The sequence below is a fragment of the Chrysochloris asiatica genome, unplaced genomic scaffold (genome assembly GCF_000296735.1).
Source record: "Chrysochloris asiatica unplaced genomic scaffold, ChrAsi1.0 scaffold00008, whole genome shotgun sequence".
Classification (NCBI taxonomy): domain Eukaryota; kingdom Metazoa; phylum Chordata; class Mammalia; order Afrosoricida; family Chrysochloridae; genus Chrysochloris; species Chrysochloris asiatica.
Genome location: NW_006408526.1, coordinates 26,336,361 through 26,353,731, shown reverse-complemented (window position 1 = coordinate 26,353,731; position 17,371 = coordinate 26,336,361). Strand labels below are relative to the sequence as shown.

The following is a 17,371-nucleotide window of genomic DNA, read 5'->3' as shown; positions in this document are numbered from 1 at the left end:
GCGACCTTATGCACAGCAGAACGAAGCACTATCTAATCCTGGGCCAACCTCATTACTGTTGCCACACTTGAGTCCATCCAGGCTGTCTCTTGGCCAACCCATCTCATTGGGGGGTCTTCCTCTTTTTCTCTGACCCTCCACTTTACCAAACATGATATCCTTCTCCAGTGACTGGTCCCTCCTGTCAGTTTGTCCAAAGTATGAGAGACGAAGTATCTTTAAAGGAAAAATATATATATTTGTATTTTTTAAAGTAAAGATACTTTGAAGTTCTGAGCTTCCTACAATTAACTACAGGTACAGTGTCACCACAAGATTCCTGAGTTCTTCCAATCTTCGAGGAAATATTGATCATTCATCTTCTAAGACTCCAGAGTTCTGTTTTATAGTCCTCTCAGTAAAATTCATGTAATTATGTGATTAGGAGTCCTGGTGTGACACTGTGAGCTAATGCATCAGACTGCAACGTCGGTAGTGCAAGCTCACCAGCTTTTCCCTGGAAATCCTATACAGGGTCGCTATGGGTCGGAATCGACTTGATGGCACTTAACAACAATAGATGGAGTATTCAAAGTAGGAAATTTATCCCGTCTTGAAAAAACTAAGATATTATCTTAGGAACGCGTCCTAATTTCATGATACAGTAGTTGTCGTTGCTTATCAAAGTGATCCTTTTTGTGGTATAACAAGACATGGAATAGGATTTTATAGCATTCCTCTAGCAAGAAACAGAGATGCTGTGCAGGTTGAAAAGCAACCACTCTCTTACTAATTTGGGGACAATGTTCAAGCTCGGGATACCTCAGTAGGATCTGGCTGACAGTGCTAGAGAAATACATCAACATATATAACGTAGATAAATACATGTATTTGTATACATATGAAGCATATGATGATACTTCTAAAAGTTCATAGAAAAATGGAAAGTAATGGAATTCTTTTCATGAAAATTTGAAGCCCTTGCACACACGCACTGTAATTTAAACTGGACCGTTTAAAGCAAAGGCGGTTAGGTTTATACTCTATTCTGCACTTACAAATAAATTCTCCTGCCCCAAATCCTGAGAATATCCTCCCAAAGGGGTCCGACCACTGTTTTAAACTGTAGTTCTCTAGCCTACAGCAAAAAAAAAAAAAAAAAAAACCTTCAATGAAAGACAAAGTAATACCTAGAATTTGATTTGACAGGAGGGGTGGGTAGTCTCCCAGGTCAATTGTCAGGATAGAAAAGGTAATAGAATCTGGTGGAAATTACAAAGCAGGGGGCCAGATTTCTAAAGAGATGAAGATATCCAACTCATTTTTTTGCGAGTGAATTATGGCTAAAAACCTCACTTTTCCTATGTAGCAACCACTTGATGTAGGTTCATTTGAGAATCATCTTGAGATACTCATTATGGTGAACCTAGGAAAATGTTGAGTTGATAACTTCACAACTTAAATGACAAGACATAATTGGCCAGCCAGTTGTGACCAGCTTACAGGTCTTAAAATGCTTTTGTTTTGGATTTCCTTTCATATTTCCCCTGTCTTTTAAAAAGGAGAAGTGAAGTAATTTAAGCTTTTTAAAAAGCTTTCCCTTTGAAGACTCATTAAAATATTTTATTCAAGCTTGTGTTGCTAGAGTATGTATGAAGTATACCAGTTGTTTATGTATGTTGACCATTTGTTCTTACCAATATCTGATTGGAAATAAGCATGTATTGGAAGATTAGAACTGCATGGGCATGATTCAAAATCAAATGGATTTTCTCCAAAAAGAAGCCAAACAGCAATATGCAATAAACCACAATGTGTCTTTAAGGATCTAATCGAAAGTAAAGATCAATGTGAGGGTTGGAATGGGGTTTTTGTTTTGTTTTGTTTTTGTTTTTAGCTTAGGGTGATACAAGTGGGCTCCTTTGAATAAGGTTCCTGAGCATTTGTGTTTTTGGAGCTCATCCTTCCAAAAAGCTTGAGCAGGAAGAATCCTGTGTTGTGCGTGCATGTTGAGCGATGCGGTAAAACACTCTGCCAAATCCTGGTACCTCCTGGTCTGAAATCGAGGGCGACAATGCATGAGTGACTTTAAGCACGAATGGTGCCCTCATTATTGTGGTGTGTGGGGTGCGCGTGATGGTTTCTGTTTGTTTCAATGTGGGCGCTTCTCTGTATGTGTCTTGTGCCTTGTTCCTTTTCTGCTTTTCTGCCCTGTGTGTCCCCTCTCCCTGCCCCTCACACTCCACCCCCCTTGTGAGGGTTTGGGTGACAGCATGCCCATGGTCTGGGACAGTGATTGTTTGTGCTGCACTGCAATCAGCTGGCTTCCTCCTCAGGGATTCAGGCTCTCTCTCTCACTCTCTTTTCTATCTCCCCCTGCTATTTTATTATTTTCAAATTCACCTGCCCTCTTGCTTTCTAACTCTTAATACATTTAGAGGCTGGTGAGCTCGTGAATTTTTATATCCCAAATCCATTCCTAAATCATTTTTAATTCCGTATGCGATTGTGGTTAAGACTCCAACTGGAACCCCTCCTAAGAACACTATAGTTTTCAGTTTTGGTTTCACCACGTGTGGCCTGTGCTAAATACCTTCTCATACCCTACCTAGACCACTGCCCTGAGGTAACCGTCTTTCCCGAACTTATTTCATAAAGAGCCACGAGATTTTCTTATCTTTGTATTCAATTGTGGGGAAATTCTTAAGCCCATTTTATAGAAAAATAGCCAGCAGTGCGCATTATTACAACCACTATGTCAGCCTTCTGTGTATGTACCTTTCTGCACACCGCTCAGTAAACGTACATAACAATGGCATTCAAAGGCTCCCATGCAGTCAAGGGGCTCTGCAGACATTGTATGTTCTACACCAGAACAAAGAGAAAGAGATTTATGAATGGCTGCAGGACCTGAAGATTGTGTTTCAGCCTTGATATGCAGTTTGGAAACAATGTGCTACTGTTTTGGTGTGAACGACTTTCTGCTAATGGGAAGAAGGGAAAAACTCTCCACAAAAGCTGACAAAGCAGGAAGAACAGGATGACTGAGTTTTTAGATTAAAACTACCCAAGGGCGTCTGAACTCTTATGGCTGGTGATGGAAGTAGCAGTTTCCATAATATGGCCAAGGGATCAGATGTATGCCGATTAGGTAAGAGAGAGATCAGCGCCTACTTTATTTCTCATAATGGGAGTGAGATTTAGGGCCAGTGGGCTAAGTTTTGTTGTTTGTTTGTTGTTTTGTTTTGTTTTGTTTTGTTTTTTTTTAATTTTCTAGAGCTTTTATTAGATTTCATTTTTGAAATTGTCTTTTCAAAAAAAAAACAAAATGGTGCTTGGCTAACTGAATTCATCAGCATGTAAATTTTTGCTTGCTCTTAAATTTACTTAAATATCTAGGATTTCTTATAGTTTCTCATTTTTTGAAGTTTTTGTTGTCCTGATTAAAAGTTGCCACATCATACCACTTCGAGCAGCCAGCAATTTCTACTGAAGAGAAGAAATAGCAACCGTGGAAGAGGGGTTTGATACATTACATAATAGTACCACAAAAATGTAAAACACACGTCTGGGCAGAAAAGACAATTAATAGAGCTTATATTAAATTATCATGTTTGCACTTCAGGAATTTGTTAATTGTTTTTTAAAGTCCCATATGGATGAAAAGTAAACTTTCATTTGTTGAATGAGTTTAAAGAAATTGGTTTAAATACATTTTAATTAGAGGTGAAGAGAAAGGGCTCTAATGGATGATACGAAAGTTTAAAGGGAGTAACTAAAATAATAATAATAATAATTGCCCTCTTATTGTTAAATTGTGACATTTGCTTTTGAAGAATATTCTCTGCTTCATAAAATGCATTGTATCCTTCCCTTTGAGAACATGGTAGCAGTGTAGTTTTTGACATGAAAGGAAAAAATAATACCTAAGCCAGTGTGATTTTTGGTGGTCAACTTTGCTGGCCCATACTTGTACACCTAGTCCTTCAGTAAATTCTCCTTAGTTACCGTTACTCAGAAATGATCAAACTGTGGCAGAGAACTATGGATTCAGAAAATATAATAGTCATGCAAAAACAAATGGCATGCTGCTAGCCTAAATGGCTTCCCACTTTGTCACATAATCCAAGTAGTAGATCCCAGATGATTTGATATATTTTAAACTCTGTGCCATTAAAAATTACAGTTGTCAACTTTAATGAGGTATACATCACCTGTCTATTGCTTTTTAATGGGAAATTTTGCATATCAGTGATATTTCATAAACATGTTTGTCTTTTTTTTTTAAATTAGCTTTCTAATTAACTAATTCCTTCCCTAAGAAAGCAACCCTACTGCCTTAAAAACTGCCTACTGGAAATGTCCTTGTTTAGTATGGTTCAGTGGGTGCCAAACATGGATGTAGAATCCTTTGATATTCATTGGGCCACATAGAAGTAAGGGAGTAGCCTTCTGAGAACTGCAATTCATAATTAACTACAGAAAAGTACTCTATGTCACCCATTTATAACACTTATTCAAATAATTATATTCATCAGTCTTTATACAATGGATACAGTCGATTGGAAAGTAGAACGCTTTCAGCCAAGCAGACCTCAGGACAAATGGGTACCACCATTACTTTATTGCAACCTCTCATCATTTTTCTTTTAGATGAGAAATTCATCGTTTGGGAACACTTGTGGGCTTGAAATTCTCCCATTTGTAGTTGGCACCTGCCCTTGAATATTGGTACCCAAGTGTAATAATGGAAAGTTCTCTTCCTCAAAGGTTTATTCAAATCCTTCTTTCATAGAAGCAACCCTAGTTATCAATATTGTATTGCTTCTTTATAAGGCACCTTGCAAAATTCAAGTTTTAGTGACCATTTGACATGATCAATGTGGTTAAATTGTATTTTGGAGATTTTTTTTGGTTGTGTTTTTGTTTTTAAACTATGTTCAGCCTAACATAACTTATTTACAGAGCATTTGTTTTGGTTCTTTTTATCCTCTAGTTGGTACTTCACTGAGCATTGTTGTTAAGTGCCATGGAGTCCTTTTCGACTCACAGCGACCCTGTATAGAGTTTTTCGAGGAGTGGTGCCGTTTGAACTGCTGACCTTGAAGTTAGCAGTCCAGTGCTGATCCTACAGTGCCACCCCAGGATCCCACTCACTGAGCATTAGTCCCAGATTATTTCAGCAAATGTTTCCTGAGGACATACTTTGCGTTTGACTATAGGAGAAGGTGAAGATGAAAAAATAAACAAAACATATCCCTGTCTTCAAAGACGATGAGTTTCAGAGATCTACAATTATATACAAACATGACAGATCGCATTAGAGAAGAATAGGCAAATGGCTGTGTGAACCAGAGGACGTGGGGCAATCAAACAGGGCTCTGAACAGAAAAGTAAAGAACATGTATAAGCCTCCTTATGTTGTTTAATACACTTCAGTAAAGGAGTAGCTTGCAAATAAAGCAGTAGGAAAAGGAATCCATCTACTAACAGAGCCTGCTATTATGTGCTTACCTCTTCACTTCTGTTCATTCAAGTCAGAGTTAGCTGAGCACTGTCAGAGCTGGCCAGTGTTACTGGGAATGTGGTTATAGGCATTGCAAGCACCCACTTGGTTATCTCCTGACCTAACTGCTTTTTCAGCTTTGAGGGTTTTTTGTGTTGTTTTTTTTTTAATTTTATTTTTCAGGAACATCATTGATTTATGAAATTCTCTCTTTCAAAAAAAAAAAAAAAAATCATTTTGCGAATCAGATTTTCTGATGAAGGCATAACCTGCAATCTGCAGTTAGCAGATGCTGAACCATTTTGAAATATGTGATCCAAGATCATCGTAAATTGATAACGAGCTGTATTTGTCAGTATTGGCAAAGGATTTCAATTTACAGTAAAATGTGAAATAAAACTAACATACATCGGTATGCACCATCTCAATCCGTTTGTGTTAAAGAGACATCTCAGAGCGTCCGACAGCTAACCAATCATGCTTGATTGATTTTTTTTTTTTTTCCCCTTTTTGCATGCTGCTATGAATGAGTGACTTTAAACATTCACCTTCATGTTTCATGTGCTTTGAACAGTGGAGACTGAGGAATCTTTCTGCCTCGATTGTATATCAATAATAAAATGAAATGATTGGAGAAACGTACTTGTGGATTAATACATTCAAGCTATCCCAAAAAGAGAGAGATAGCAAGAGATTTGGCTCATGTTTTTTGTTTTTTTTTTTAAGAAATTCATCCTCAGTTCTTAAGTGTTTTGTTTATGTCCCTCGAGGAATGGAAAGAAAAAACGATTTGTTTTTACTTGTAAGGCCTTACTCAGTTGCCCAATTCCGCAGAAGAGCTGGACAGTGAGGACCTCTCAGGTAAGGGCTAGTCATTAGGTAAGGCACTACTGCGGTGTCCAACCTGTGGGTGCTGTGTCCACTAATACTCAACAGCCATTTGGTCTGCTAAGCAATCAATTAGCAAATGTGGATTTTGAGACTAAAGAACAACACAATTTTGGCAAATGCTCTTATCTTCCTCCCCACCTGCCCATCTTTCTTCCCTGCGGTATGTGATGTTTGCATTTCAGATTGGGGTTACTGCCATCAGTGTCGTGGAAGGGAAGTTATCTTCGGGGCTGGACTGAAGCCACTTTGTGTTCAGTGGCATAAATATATATATATATGTTTATTTTTTATGTCTGAAATAGATGATTCAGGAGGAATGTTATTGCATTACAAAGCAGTTGAAGGATGTTGGATTATGTGACAAGATCTTTAAAAGAAAAACAAAAAAACACTCATATTGACTGTCTACTTCTGTTGAATAGAGCCATGCCATACTTATCTTAGAAGTCGGGTGTGGGGAGGGATAGGGAGGAAAGGGGGCAATTGTTTTGTCACACACCATGATGTTAACTAATTATCCACCTCAGACCTTTTCACAGCACACTGAGCTCTTGCAAAAGTAGGTTTCATGCTTGATTCCAGGATTTAGGTGTTACTAATCCAGGATAAGAAGCATATCCTAAAAAGGCGGGAGGGAGGAGATTTAAAGTGGTCAGAGCTAAACAATTATATGAGCTCCCATGATGTTGTGGGACTTCACTGCCGGGCAGCCACAGCTTCATGAACATTTTCATCAGTCGCTTCTTAATAAATCGGTAATGAAGGTCCCTTTATCAGTGTGATGGAGACACTGAAGTATGGAATTGCAGATACTCAATCTAGCTTGTTAGAAAAGAGGGTTCCAGAGGGCTTCTTCCTGGAAAAGTTTCCCTGCAGCTCCCTTGAATAATTGACTGTCAGATTCAGTCCTGACAGGTCCTGATAGGTCTTAACCCAGTAAAAGAGTAAGATATTACTGCCCAGCCTTATAAAATTTCATAGATTTGTTGCCTATTCTATTCTGGGCTTCTGTCAAAGGAGTCTGGTGTCTCAGTGGTTAAGCGCTCTTTTGTGAACTGAAAGGTCACTGGTTGGAACCCACCAGCTGATCCGAGGGAGAAAAGACCCATCGATCTACATACAGATTACAGCCTAGGTAACCCAATGAGGCAGTTCTACTTTGTTCTGTAGGTCACTAGGAGTCGGAATCGATTCAGTGGCACAGAACGGGCAAATCTTGGGGATGTCTTACATTTTCTGTTATGTTCCATGCCCCAGGTTTAGCTTAGCTGTTGGAGTTTGCACAGAATGTTAGCTCCAGCAGGCCAGAGCTGTTTTGTAGTATGCCCAGCACCTGACTACACCTGTCAGGTAGTAAGCACTCAGAAGATAATTGCTGGATAAATAAACGAGCTAAATATCTGAAGAATTTAGATAAAGAAATAGAAGGATAGATTCTGATAAATACAAGGCAGCTTGAAAGAAAGCCTTCCCATCAAAGGAGTCAGTACCCATTTTAATTGGTGGTGTAGTTCAAGAAGTTCCCCCCCAAAAAAAGTTAGCCAGATTTTCTTTTAAAATAGGTCCGTGCTTAAACTACCACTGCGACAGCACTCTCTGTGTCCCCAACTCTAGACGGTTTCTGTTCTGACCTTGACGCCAATGATTCTGACACAGCGGCCCCCTGACAATTGATCTCAAGGGACCAAGTTGGCCCCAATCCATCCCTCTTGACCAGAGGAGCATCACTCAGATACGCAGAAGTACTGTTTCTCCTATTTAGGAACATGTGACTAAGTCAGCCATTTACCACTTCAGCCAGGATCATCTATTGGGGGGACTCCAGGCCCCTCAGCACTGAACCATGCCAAGAAGTTTCTTTGCTGAAGTTGTGTTAATCAACCTCCAAGTCAGGAGCAAGAAACCAACAAGTGTTTGTGTTGGTAATAATTCATTTAAATTAATAATTAAGTTTCCCTCCCCCTCCCTCCAGGAACACTGCAGTCATATGTTCCTCACGAGCCCTAAGTCCTGTTGAACACTGATGAACTATCGGCTGGGGCTGGGCTGCCCTTGCATCTGGTTTGATGAACTAATCAAAAACTGATTAGCACCTTTGTTCAAAGGGGATGCTGATTAATCAATTACTATTGATTGTGAGCTTGGCTTCATTCTGCAGCAAAGAGACATCTGAAGGGAAGGGGGGAAAAAAACAGCCAATAAAAATTGAGCAGCTGTCATAGTGTTTAAATTTATTAAAACAAAATACATTATTTTTTATGAAGCTGTCTTGAAATGGGTCACTGAAGGGGAGCATATTGATTGAGAAAGGATGAACTTCTCAAATTTCTGTAGCCTAGAGACTGAATTCAATTATAATACAAGACAAACAGGTTAACACCCGTCTTAAACGGTCCATCAATAAATTAGAGTAGGTGCTGCACATTTAATGCTAAACTGAGGTAATGAATAATATTACCATCCATTCTCTGCTACATCTAGGCAAAAATTTCATCCTTTCCTTATAATGAATAAATGTTCTCTGCTGAGTTTCCTTCAAAGTAATGATGATCTCTTCTCCCATCCTCTCCTGTTGCTCTGACTTTCCTGCTTCACCAGGACCACCTCACTTAATGACATTTTCACCAGCAACATATCCTACTCCATCCTTACCCAGAAAAGCAAGTTGCCCAGCTAGTCCTTCTCTTCAGTCTACATTTTAAAAAATTATATACATTATATATAGGATTTCTGGTGGTGGTGTTTTGTTCGGTGCCATCTAGTTGGTACTGACTCATAGCGACCCTATGCACAACAGAACGAAACACTGCCCGGTCCTGGGCCAACCTCACAATTGTTGCCACACTTAATCTCACTGATGCTGCCACTTTGCCAATCTATCTCACTAGGGGTCTTTCCTCTTTTTGTCTGACCCCTCCTCCTTACCAAACATGATATCCTTTTCCAGCGACTGGTTCCTCCTGACAATATGTCCGAAGTATGAGAGTCGAAGTTTGGCCATCCTGGCCTCCAAGGAGCACTCTGGGCTGCAGTTCGTCCAACACAGATCTGTTGGTTCTTTGGGCAGCCCATGGCACTTTCAATATCCTCCATTAACACCGTAACTCAAAAGCATCAATTCTACAGTCTTCAGTATTCACTGTCTAGTTTTGCATGCATATGAGGTTATTAAAAATATCGTGGCTTGGGTCAGGTGCACCTTAGTCTCAAGTTGACATCTTTGCTCTTCCCATCTGGGTTGCATGGGATCTGTTGGTGTAGTGGTTATGAATTGGGCTGCTAACCTCAAGGTCAGCAGTTCGAAACTACCAGCCATTCCTTAGGAGAAAGATGAGGCAGAACTCCTAAGGAATGGCCAGTAGTTTTGAACTGGTGACCTTGAGGTAAGCAACCCGACTCAGAAACATCATGGTACCACAGCTCCTTCAGAAACCCTATACAGGGTCTCTGTAAGTTGGTACCGACTCAACAGCACTTAACAACATATAGATATGTGAGTGTGTGTGTGCAGCTCGGTGGTTTCATTATTGGTAGACCTGGGGAACTTACCCAGTTCTGCTTAGAGTCCTTTCATTTACTTTTAAAGTGTTAACTTTATTAGGGATCCACAAGAGTTTTGAATTGTTTTATCAATTACATCTGCTGTTTCCTGGTGACAGCTGAAAGTTATTGCCACCCGTGTGGATTAGAATCATTTTAAGCATATTTGTCCTTTTATTTTGTTTTAAATTCTTTCTTCCTCTCATTTTTAATGTCTCTAACGGCCTCTCTCCCGTCAGCAGTGGAAGGGTCCTCAGGGACTGTTTAGTGGAGTGCAGTGGTAAATACGCAGGAGTCAGAGAAGCCAAACCCATCCGTCTTCTGCTTTTGAAGCAAAGACACTGGCTAGAAATTCCAGATCTGTCATGTTTCCCCAAAACATGCTTTCATCTCTTGCCCTACAAACCAGAAAGTTGATCTAGAACAATCCTACATATCCTTCACAATTCACAGAAAGCCATGAGTGGAGGGCAAATTCTAAGATGGCGTTGATATCCACGCCTTAGTGTTAAGAAGGAATCTCGGTAAACCAACTATAGCCTCCCAAAAGACACATGAGTTCAAAATAGAGTGTCACTTTAGATAGTGGAAGGACGTCTAGCACTCTGAATCCAGATTTATAGTTCTGGGATGAGATACAGATCTATCTGGTTACTTTATATGTCCTAAAGACTGGGTACACTTGCTTGACAGGTAAGAAGCTGTCCATGTTGTGTTGTTAAATGACTCATAACATCCCTGTATAGGGTTTCCAAGAAACAGCTGGTGGGTTTGAACCCCCGACCTTGCAGTTCAAACCGACCTTGTAGTCCAGTAAATCCACACCAGGACACCAGACATAGCATTTCTGGGGTACTCTCCCTGCTAGAAGAAGTACAGCCAGAATACTCCGTAGACGTGAAGATCGCGAGACTTTATCTCTCATACTTTGGATATGTTATTAGAAGGGGTCAGTCCCTGGAGAAGGACATTATGTTCGGTTAAGTGGAGGGTCAGCAAAATAGAGGAAGACCCCCAATGAGATAGACTGACACAGTGGCAGCAGCAATGGGTCCAAACGTGGCAATTTGGAGGGTGATGTAGAACCAGGCAGTGCTTGATTCTGTTGTGCATAGGATAGCTATGAGCCACCACCTAACAACTCCTAACTGGTCTCTGAATAAAGCGTGGCCCAGATTTGGTAGACAAATGGTTCCATTTCCATGGTAGAATAGTAATAATGATAACAATGATTATTTTTAAAAGCTGAGGCCTTAGGCTGTAGATCTAAAGTATAGTACTACTTATCTCGTGTTTATATGATGCTTTATAGCTAAGAAAGTTTTCTCATGCGTATGAATCATCTCAGTTGGTCTTTACTCATCCAGCAAAAGTTTCTGAGCTCCTTCTATCAACTGGGCATGCGGGATGCAGCAGTAATCAAAGCCTGCTGGGAGCTGAGTGGCTGGAGCTCTCGTGTGCCAAGGCTTGCCCTCCTCTCAGAGAGTTATATTCTGGTGGGGGTGGCGGGCTCAAAACACAAGATCATTTCAGACAGTGATAACTACTGAGAAAAGTGGTAGCGGGTGACTGGGACTGGCGGAAGGTGAGGGCCAGGAAGCTATCTTAGAAAGGCTCATTGAGGAAGGAAGACCACTGGGGCAGAAAGAGCCAGCTTTGGGCAGATGAATCCTGAAAACCCTGTGAGATTGTGAAGGAAAGGTGGTGGTTTTACAGATGAGGAAAAGGGCTGGAAAGTTATGAAGTGAGTTACTTAGGGACCCGAGGTCAGAATTAGAACACGGTTCTTTAAGGGAATTTTAGTTTAGAATGGTTATCTTGACCAGTGAAATCCGTAGCTTGCTTTGCTCTGGATCTTCTTTCTTGGGAATCCTCTTCCTCTAAGTCCCTTTTCAAACTCATCAACTCTATCTGCCTTCTAGGAATGAGGAGGGGGCAGTGGTCTTTCTCAGTAGCCCACCAGGCTTAGAACCATGTGCCAAGTGACCCTGAGGGACACTCACCAGCATTAAACCAAACCCTTTCCTCTTCCCAGGAGATCCAAACTCTGATGTTTGCAGTGCTGTTTTCTCCATTCACTCTCCTACATAATGGGATCAGTTTCCCTCGGAGGTGCCAAGAAAAGTGATGGGTTGGAAAAGGTTAAAACATGTAGAGTCGCGTATTCTAAAAGTCAGGTTTATACAAGGCAACGGCCTGAAAAGCTGCGCTGGGTCGAATGCCGCTTGTTCATGAGTTCCCACAACGTGAGTTTAAACTTCCTGGCATGGCTGATCTTTCACATAATCCAACAGGTGACCTTTTCCCTCTGTGGGGAGGAAGGAGACCAACAAAAATGCCTCCACAACAAAAAGGGAGGCAGACCACGAGGCAAAGTGAGAATTCCAGTTCTACAGGTTGGACACTGCTTTGGGGTGACTTCACCATGTTCATTAATCCATCCTCCTCACACCCCCAAATGCCTGAGGTCCACTGAAGCATCTTTCTCCAGAGAGAGAGATTCTAGTGGGGAATGTCTGTTTGGAGTACTTGACAACTCCGACCTCTTTATCAGATGTTGTTCACTCTTGTAAGGAAAACTCTGGTGTCATCCTCAGTGCCTTCCTGCTGCTTAAAGTGGAAAAGGCAGTCACACCTCTCTGTCCTTGTTATCAGATGAGTAGAAGGGTTCATACACGTGGTGCCTTGGACGCAAAATGCCTCAGGACAATTTGCGTCTTGTTGCACAAAGTCATTTCCCCAGGTGGGTAAATCAACTAAATCTAGTAAACTTGAGAGGGGAACAAAAATCAGCATTAAAATGAGAACAGTCGCCTATTTAGTTAACAACACTTATTTATTTAATGTCCTGATACTCAAACAGTATACCTGATTGGTCACTTGGTCAGCTACCACACCCACAAGCCACTGAAGAGCCTCAGAAGGCCTTCAGTTAGACGTGCGATGATTGTGCACCAATGAAAAGGGCTTGATGGTGCCAACTCAGCGTGTATATCGATCACCCTACCATCTGTGAACAATGCTGAGTGTGCTGTACAACCCCTTACCACCCCACCCCACCCCACCCCCAAAAAAGGCCATGCCATAGTGGTACGGATGGGAATGAAGCCCTTTCTTGGACTTGAACATAGTGGATTTAAATTTGGCAGACATCTATGGTGAACTTGCCAAGCCCTGAGCTAGGCAAACACAACACACAACTTGGTAAGCAGCCCTGTGCACTATATCATCATGCTTGCTGATGCAGAGTGGCTGATTAACTTGCCTGAAGTCATGCAGGGAAGTATTGAAGAAGCCTAGCTTCTAAACCAGATATGACTACAAGCCCTGTGTACCTAATGCTTCCTGCATCCCTTGGTTTGGGTCTGTTTCTGGAGACAGGCTCTAGACAGGAGCAGTCATGATGATGCCTTGAGAAAGCCCCGAGTCCTGATCACTGAATAGTGACGACAGACAGCAAAGTCTGGGCACAGTACTTCGCATTTAAATGAACGTTTCCCCAGCACTGGATGTCACAAAGATGATGATCACCGCAGTTTTCCTTTAAGTAGTTTAACATAGTCCCTTTAAAATGTTAGTATAGTCGCAGTTAGTTATGTTGCTAGAATTCAGTGCAGCTGAAGGGTAGAACGGGTTGCCTGGGATGCTGGATGGGAATCTTCATGATTTTCTTCCCTTACACTTATTCCTTCCCTCCCACTTTTATAAGAAGAAAGGTTATACTGCACAGAGACTAGTGTGCTCCAATATATATTAACATCTTAATGGAAAAGCTATGCATGTACTGTATACATTTACTACTCTCTGACAAGAGGGAATTAAATGTCAGAAGGATTTGTAGCATCTATAATTGAATTGGTGCTGAGAAAAGCAAATCTTAAAGAAGAATAACATATTAGGATTAGCAAATAATGTGGCATTTTGTCAGCGTATGCCATTCAGTTTGTTCCCCTTCAGTAATAAAGTTGTGCTGTTTAAAATGCACACTTATTTTTGTTGCCATAGACGATGCCCTCAGTAGGTGATGAGAATGAGTACCTATATGTTTCATATGGTGCCAGTTTTGCTTTCTGTGTGTTCAGATTTTGTTTTCTGCCTCAGATTTGGAAAATCCACTGTCTGGCCATGTTATTTCTTCCTAGCAAGAAGTAGCAAATGACATCATAGTCATTAAGCCTGCTCCGAGATAGCCTAATCCCTGCAGCCCTAGGAAGCTGAAGACAGCATTGCCATTATAAACACCTGTTCTAAGAGTTTTTAATTAAAGCGGCTTGTCCAGCAAGACTTCAATCCAGGAAAGAGACTAAACCGCGTGACAGAAATGTTGCGAAAATTCAACAATTCTAACTTTTCCTCCAGTCATCCATGAATGAGGGAATTGGAGGATACTGAGCATTTGAATTGTCTAATAAATAGAAATAGGAGGACTCATTCAAACAGAACAAGAGGATATACTGCATGGTTTAAAAGCAGGAAAGGTGTGTGTGTTAGGGTTGTCTCCTTTCACTATGCTTATTCAGTCTGTATGCTGAACAAATAAATCTGGGAAGTTGAACTGTATGAAGAACGCAGCATCAGGATTAGAGGAAGACTCCTTAACAATCTGTGATATGCAGATGGCACAACCTTGCTTGCTGAAAGCAAAGAGGACTTGAAGTACTTACTGATGAATATCAAAGACTACAGCTTTCAGTATGGATTACACCTCAACATAAAGCAAAAATCCTCATAAGTGAACCAATAATCAACATCATGGTCAATGGAGAAAACATTAAAGCTATCAAAGATTTCATTTTACTTGGGTCTATAATCAATGCCCATGGAAACAGCAGGCCAAATACAGATCAAACACTAGATAAATCTCTTTATTAAAAAGCAATGATGTCACTTTGAGGACCAAGCTGTGCCTGACCCAAACCATGGTGTTTTCAGTTGCCTCATATGCATTTGAAAGCTGGATAGTTTAAAAAAGAGAGAGGGAGAGATTGATGGAGAATCACTTCATTTGAATTAATGGTGTTGGTGAAGAATGCTGAATATGCCACGGTTTTCCAAAAGAACAAACAAATCTGTCTTGGAAGAAGTACAGCCGGAATGCTCCTTGGAAGGGAGGATGGTGAGACTTTGTCTCACGTACTTTGAACATGTTCTCAGGTGTGACCAATCCTAGAGATGGAACTCATAATTGGCAAAGTAGAAGCTCTGTGAAAAAGAGGAAGACCTTCAATGAGATGAATTGGCACAGTGGCTTCACCAATGAGCTCAAACAGCAACCATTATGGGGATCAAAAAGGACTAGACAGTGTTTTGTTCTGTTGTCCGTGGGCTTGCTATGAGTCGGAACCAACTCTACAGCGCCTAACAACATTAGAACTCCTCCCACGTTTTAAGTATCATTTAGGTGAGACCTAAAATAGGTTGTAAATGCATGCATCGAAGAGGTGTGTATACCGCCCCCTAAGCTTTAATAAATGTGCTCTAAAGCTTGAGCTGGGGATGTTTTGAAAATGGTAAGGAAAGCTAACTCTGTGTCTTATTTTACTCTCTATCCCTACATCCCACGTCCACTGCCTCACAGGTAGGAAACGTGGTGTCCTTTTGGGGAAATGACTGGCCTCAGACTGTGTGACCCTGGGCTTCAAAGTGGGCAGGCTGCAGTTACAAGCAGTGGTTTCCTCTGCCAAAGTCCCTATTTGCCAGAAGCTTGTCTAGGGTACACTGGCCATTCCCCGGTTATCCATAGATCCCTGCCTTTGGTAGCAGAACCTTCTGGGCGTATTACGGACCCATGGTTATGGCATTCTCATGGCGATTTATGTTCCATGTCCCATGCTAGCCAGTGAAGTAGCCATAGAAACCACGATCTGTTGTAGAGCCCTGCTTAACATAGGCAGTCAGGCAGCCAGAGTGCTGCAACCTAGGAGGAGGCTGGCTAGAGATTGTTGTTGTTGTTAAGTCCTGTTGAGTAGATTCTGACCCATAGCGACCCTGTAGAGGGTTTCCGAGGAGCAACTGGTGAGCTTGAACCACCAAACTTGCATCTCAAACTGCATTAATCCAGCGCATTAACCCACAGCGCCACACCAATGGAAATAAGTCAAGAAAGAGAAGGAAGCCCACTCAAGTTCCACTAGCAATCAATAACCATCCTCCTCAGGGACCCCGGCCTTTGAACTCCCCCTTCATATTGTCCATGAGGAATGTGTCAGGCCAGATCAACCAGCCCGAGGTGAATCTGAAATGGAGTTTAATTTTTTTAATTTTTGTTGTCTTTGCAATTGCTAAGAAGTTAAAATGAGCCCAGGATGCATAAACCTTTGACCCAAGCAGTAGTAGACAACCTTCAGCATGCAGCCTGTAAACTGTCACCTGGAGCCAAATGGCTCCAGCTTTATGCCAACACAAAAGCCAGTTCACGTAAACCAGACAGCGCATGATGTATCTATCCTTAAGGAAACTTCGGGCCCACTCAGAGCCATAGAAATGGCTGCAGCGTGGCAATGCAGGCAGGGAAGGCTGTGATGAACACCTTCCAACATCTGCAGCACATAACACTCTTACTGCCTTCAAGTCCATTCGTAGGGAGAACCAACTCGAAGGGTTTCCAAGACTGTAAATCTTTACGGGAACAGACAGCTTCATTTTTCTCCCTTAGAGTGGCTGATGGGTTTGAACTGCCAATCTTGCAGTTCACAGTCCAACTGTTAACCCACTGCACCACGAGGGCTCTTTAACACTTGCAATATGCACCTAAAAATCAGACTCATCAAATGACCTGGCCTCGTTTCCTTGAGGTCACCTGTGAAATCATTTGCATGAGATTCTTCACTCCAGTGGGGCTGTGCTACCCAAGCTTGCCTGGTTCTTCAAGTTTGGAAGAACCTTCATGTTGTAAGCATGCACCAAGCAGAAGCATGGCGCTTACTTCTCAAGAAGATGGGGCAAAGGTTAGTCCCAGAATGCAAACCGTATTACACCTGTTAGTAACTGAAAGGCACAAGAACAAGAAAGCATCGCCTTCTAAACCAAAGAGATGTCCATGTGCCTGTAGACTGGACATGTTCAGTAGATCCTTATGCGCACACATGGTCCTTCAATAGAGGAACTGCAGCAACTGTAGAATTCAGCTCTTGGCTTTCCTTCTCTGATTCTGTAATGAGCCAGAAATGTGGCAAGGAAGGATGAAAGAAAGGGTCTGGCCCTAAGAAGAGCAAGAGCGTTGGTTGACAGACTTTCCCAAGCTTTTCACTTAGAAGCAATTTCTCAAGACACTAGTCAGAGCTCTTGCCTTGTGAATGGGATCGGGCAAGTGGCTGATGGGCTTGATCGTCTACACTATCTTTGTTTCCCAGTTTCCATCCTACTCCATTATCCCAGTGCTTCTGCGCAATTCCATATGCTCTTGCTTCCTACTGTGTCTGTAGCTGTTCTGACCCTGTATCGTTCCCAGCTTTT

General features: G+C 41.5%; 1 protein-coding gene across 7 annotated transcripts in view; it reads left to right on the top strand.

The window, feature by feature from the left end:
- CADM1 (cell adhesion molecule 1) overlaps positions 1-17,371 on the top strand; it is a 470,209-nt gene that overhangs the window by 440,268 nt on the left and 12,570 nt on the right. For 2 of the 7 annotated variants that reach the window (XM_006833842.1, XM_006833840.1), the window contains one exon: positions 6,293-6,346. The exons of the other annotated variants lie outside the window; for them this stretch is intronic. In XM_006833842.1, coding sequence (XP_006833905.1) covers positions 6,293-6,346 — 54 coding nt within the window. The remainder of the gene's footprint in view (positions 1-6,292; positions 6,347-17,371) is intronic. 7 annotated transcript variants of the gene reach the window in all.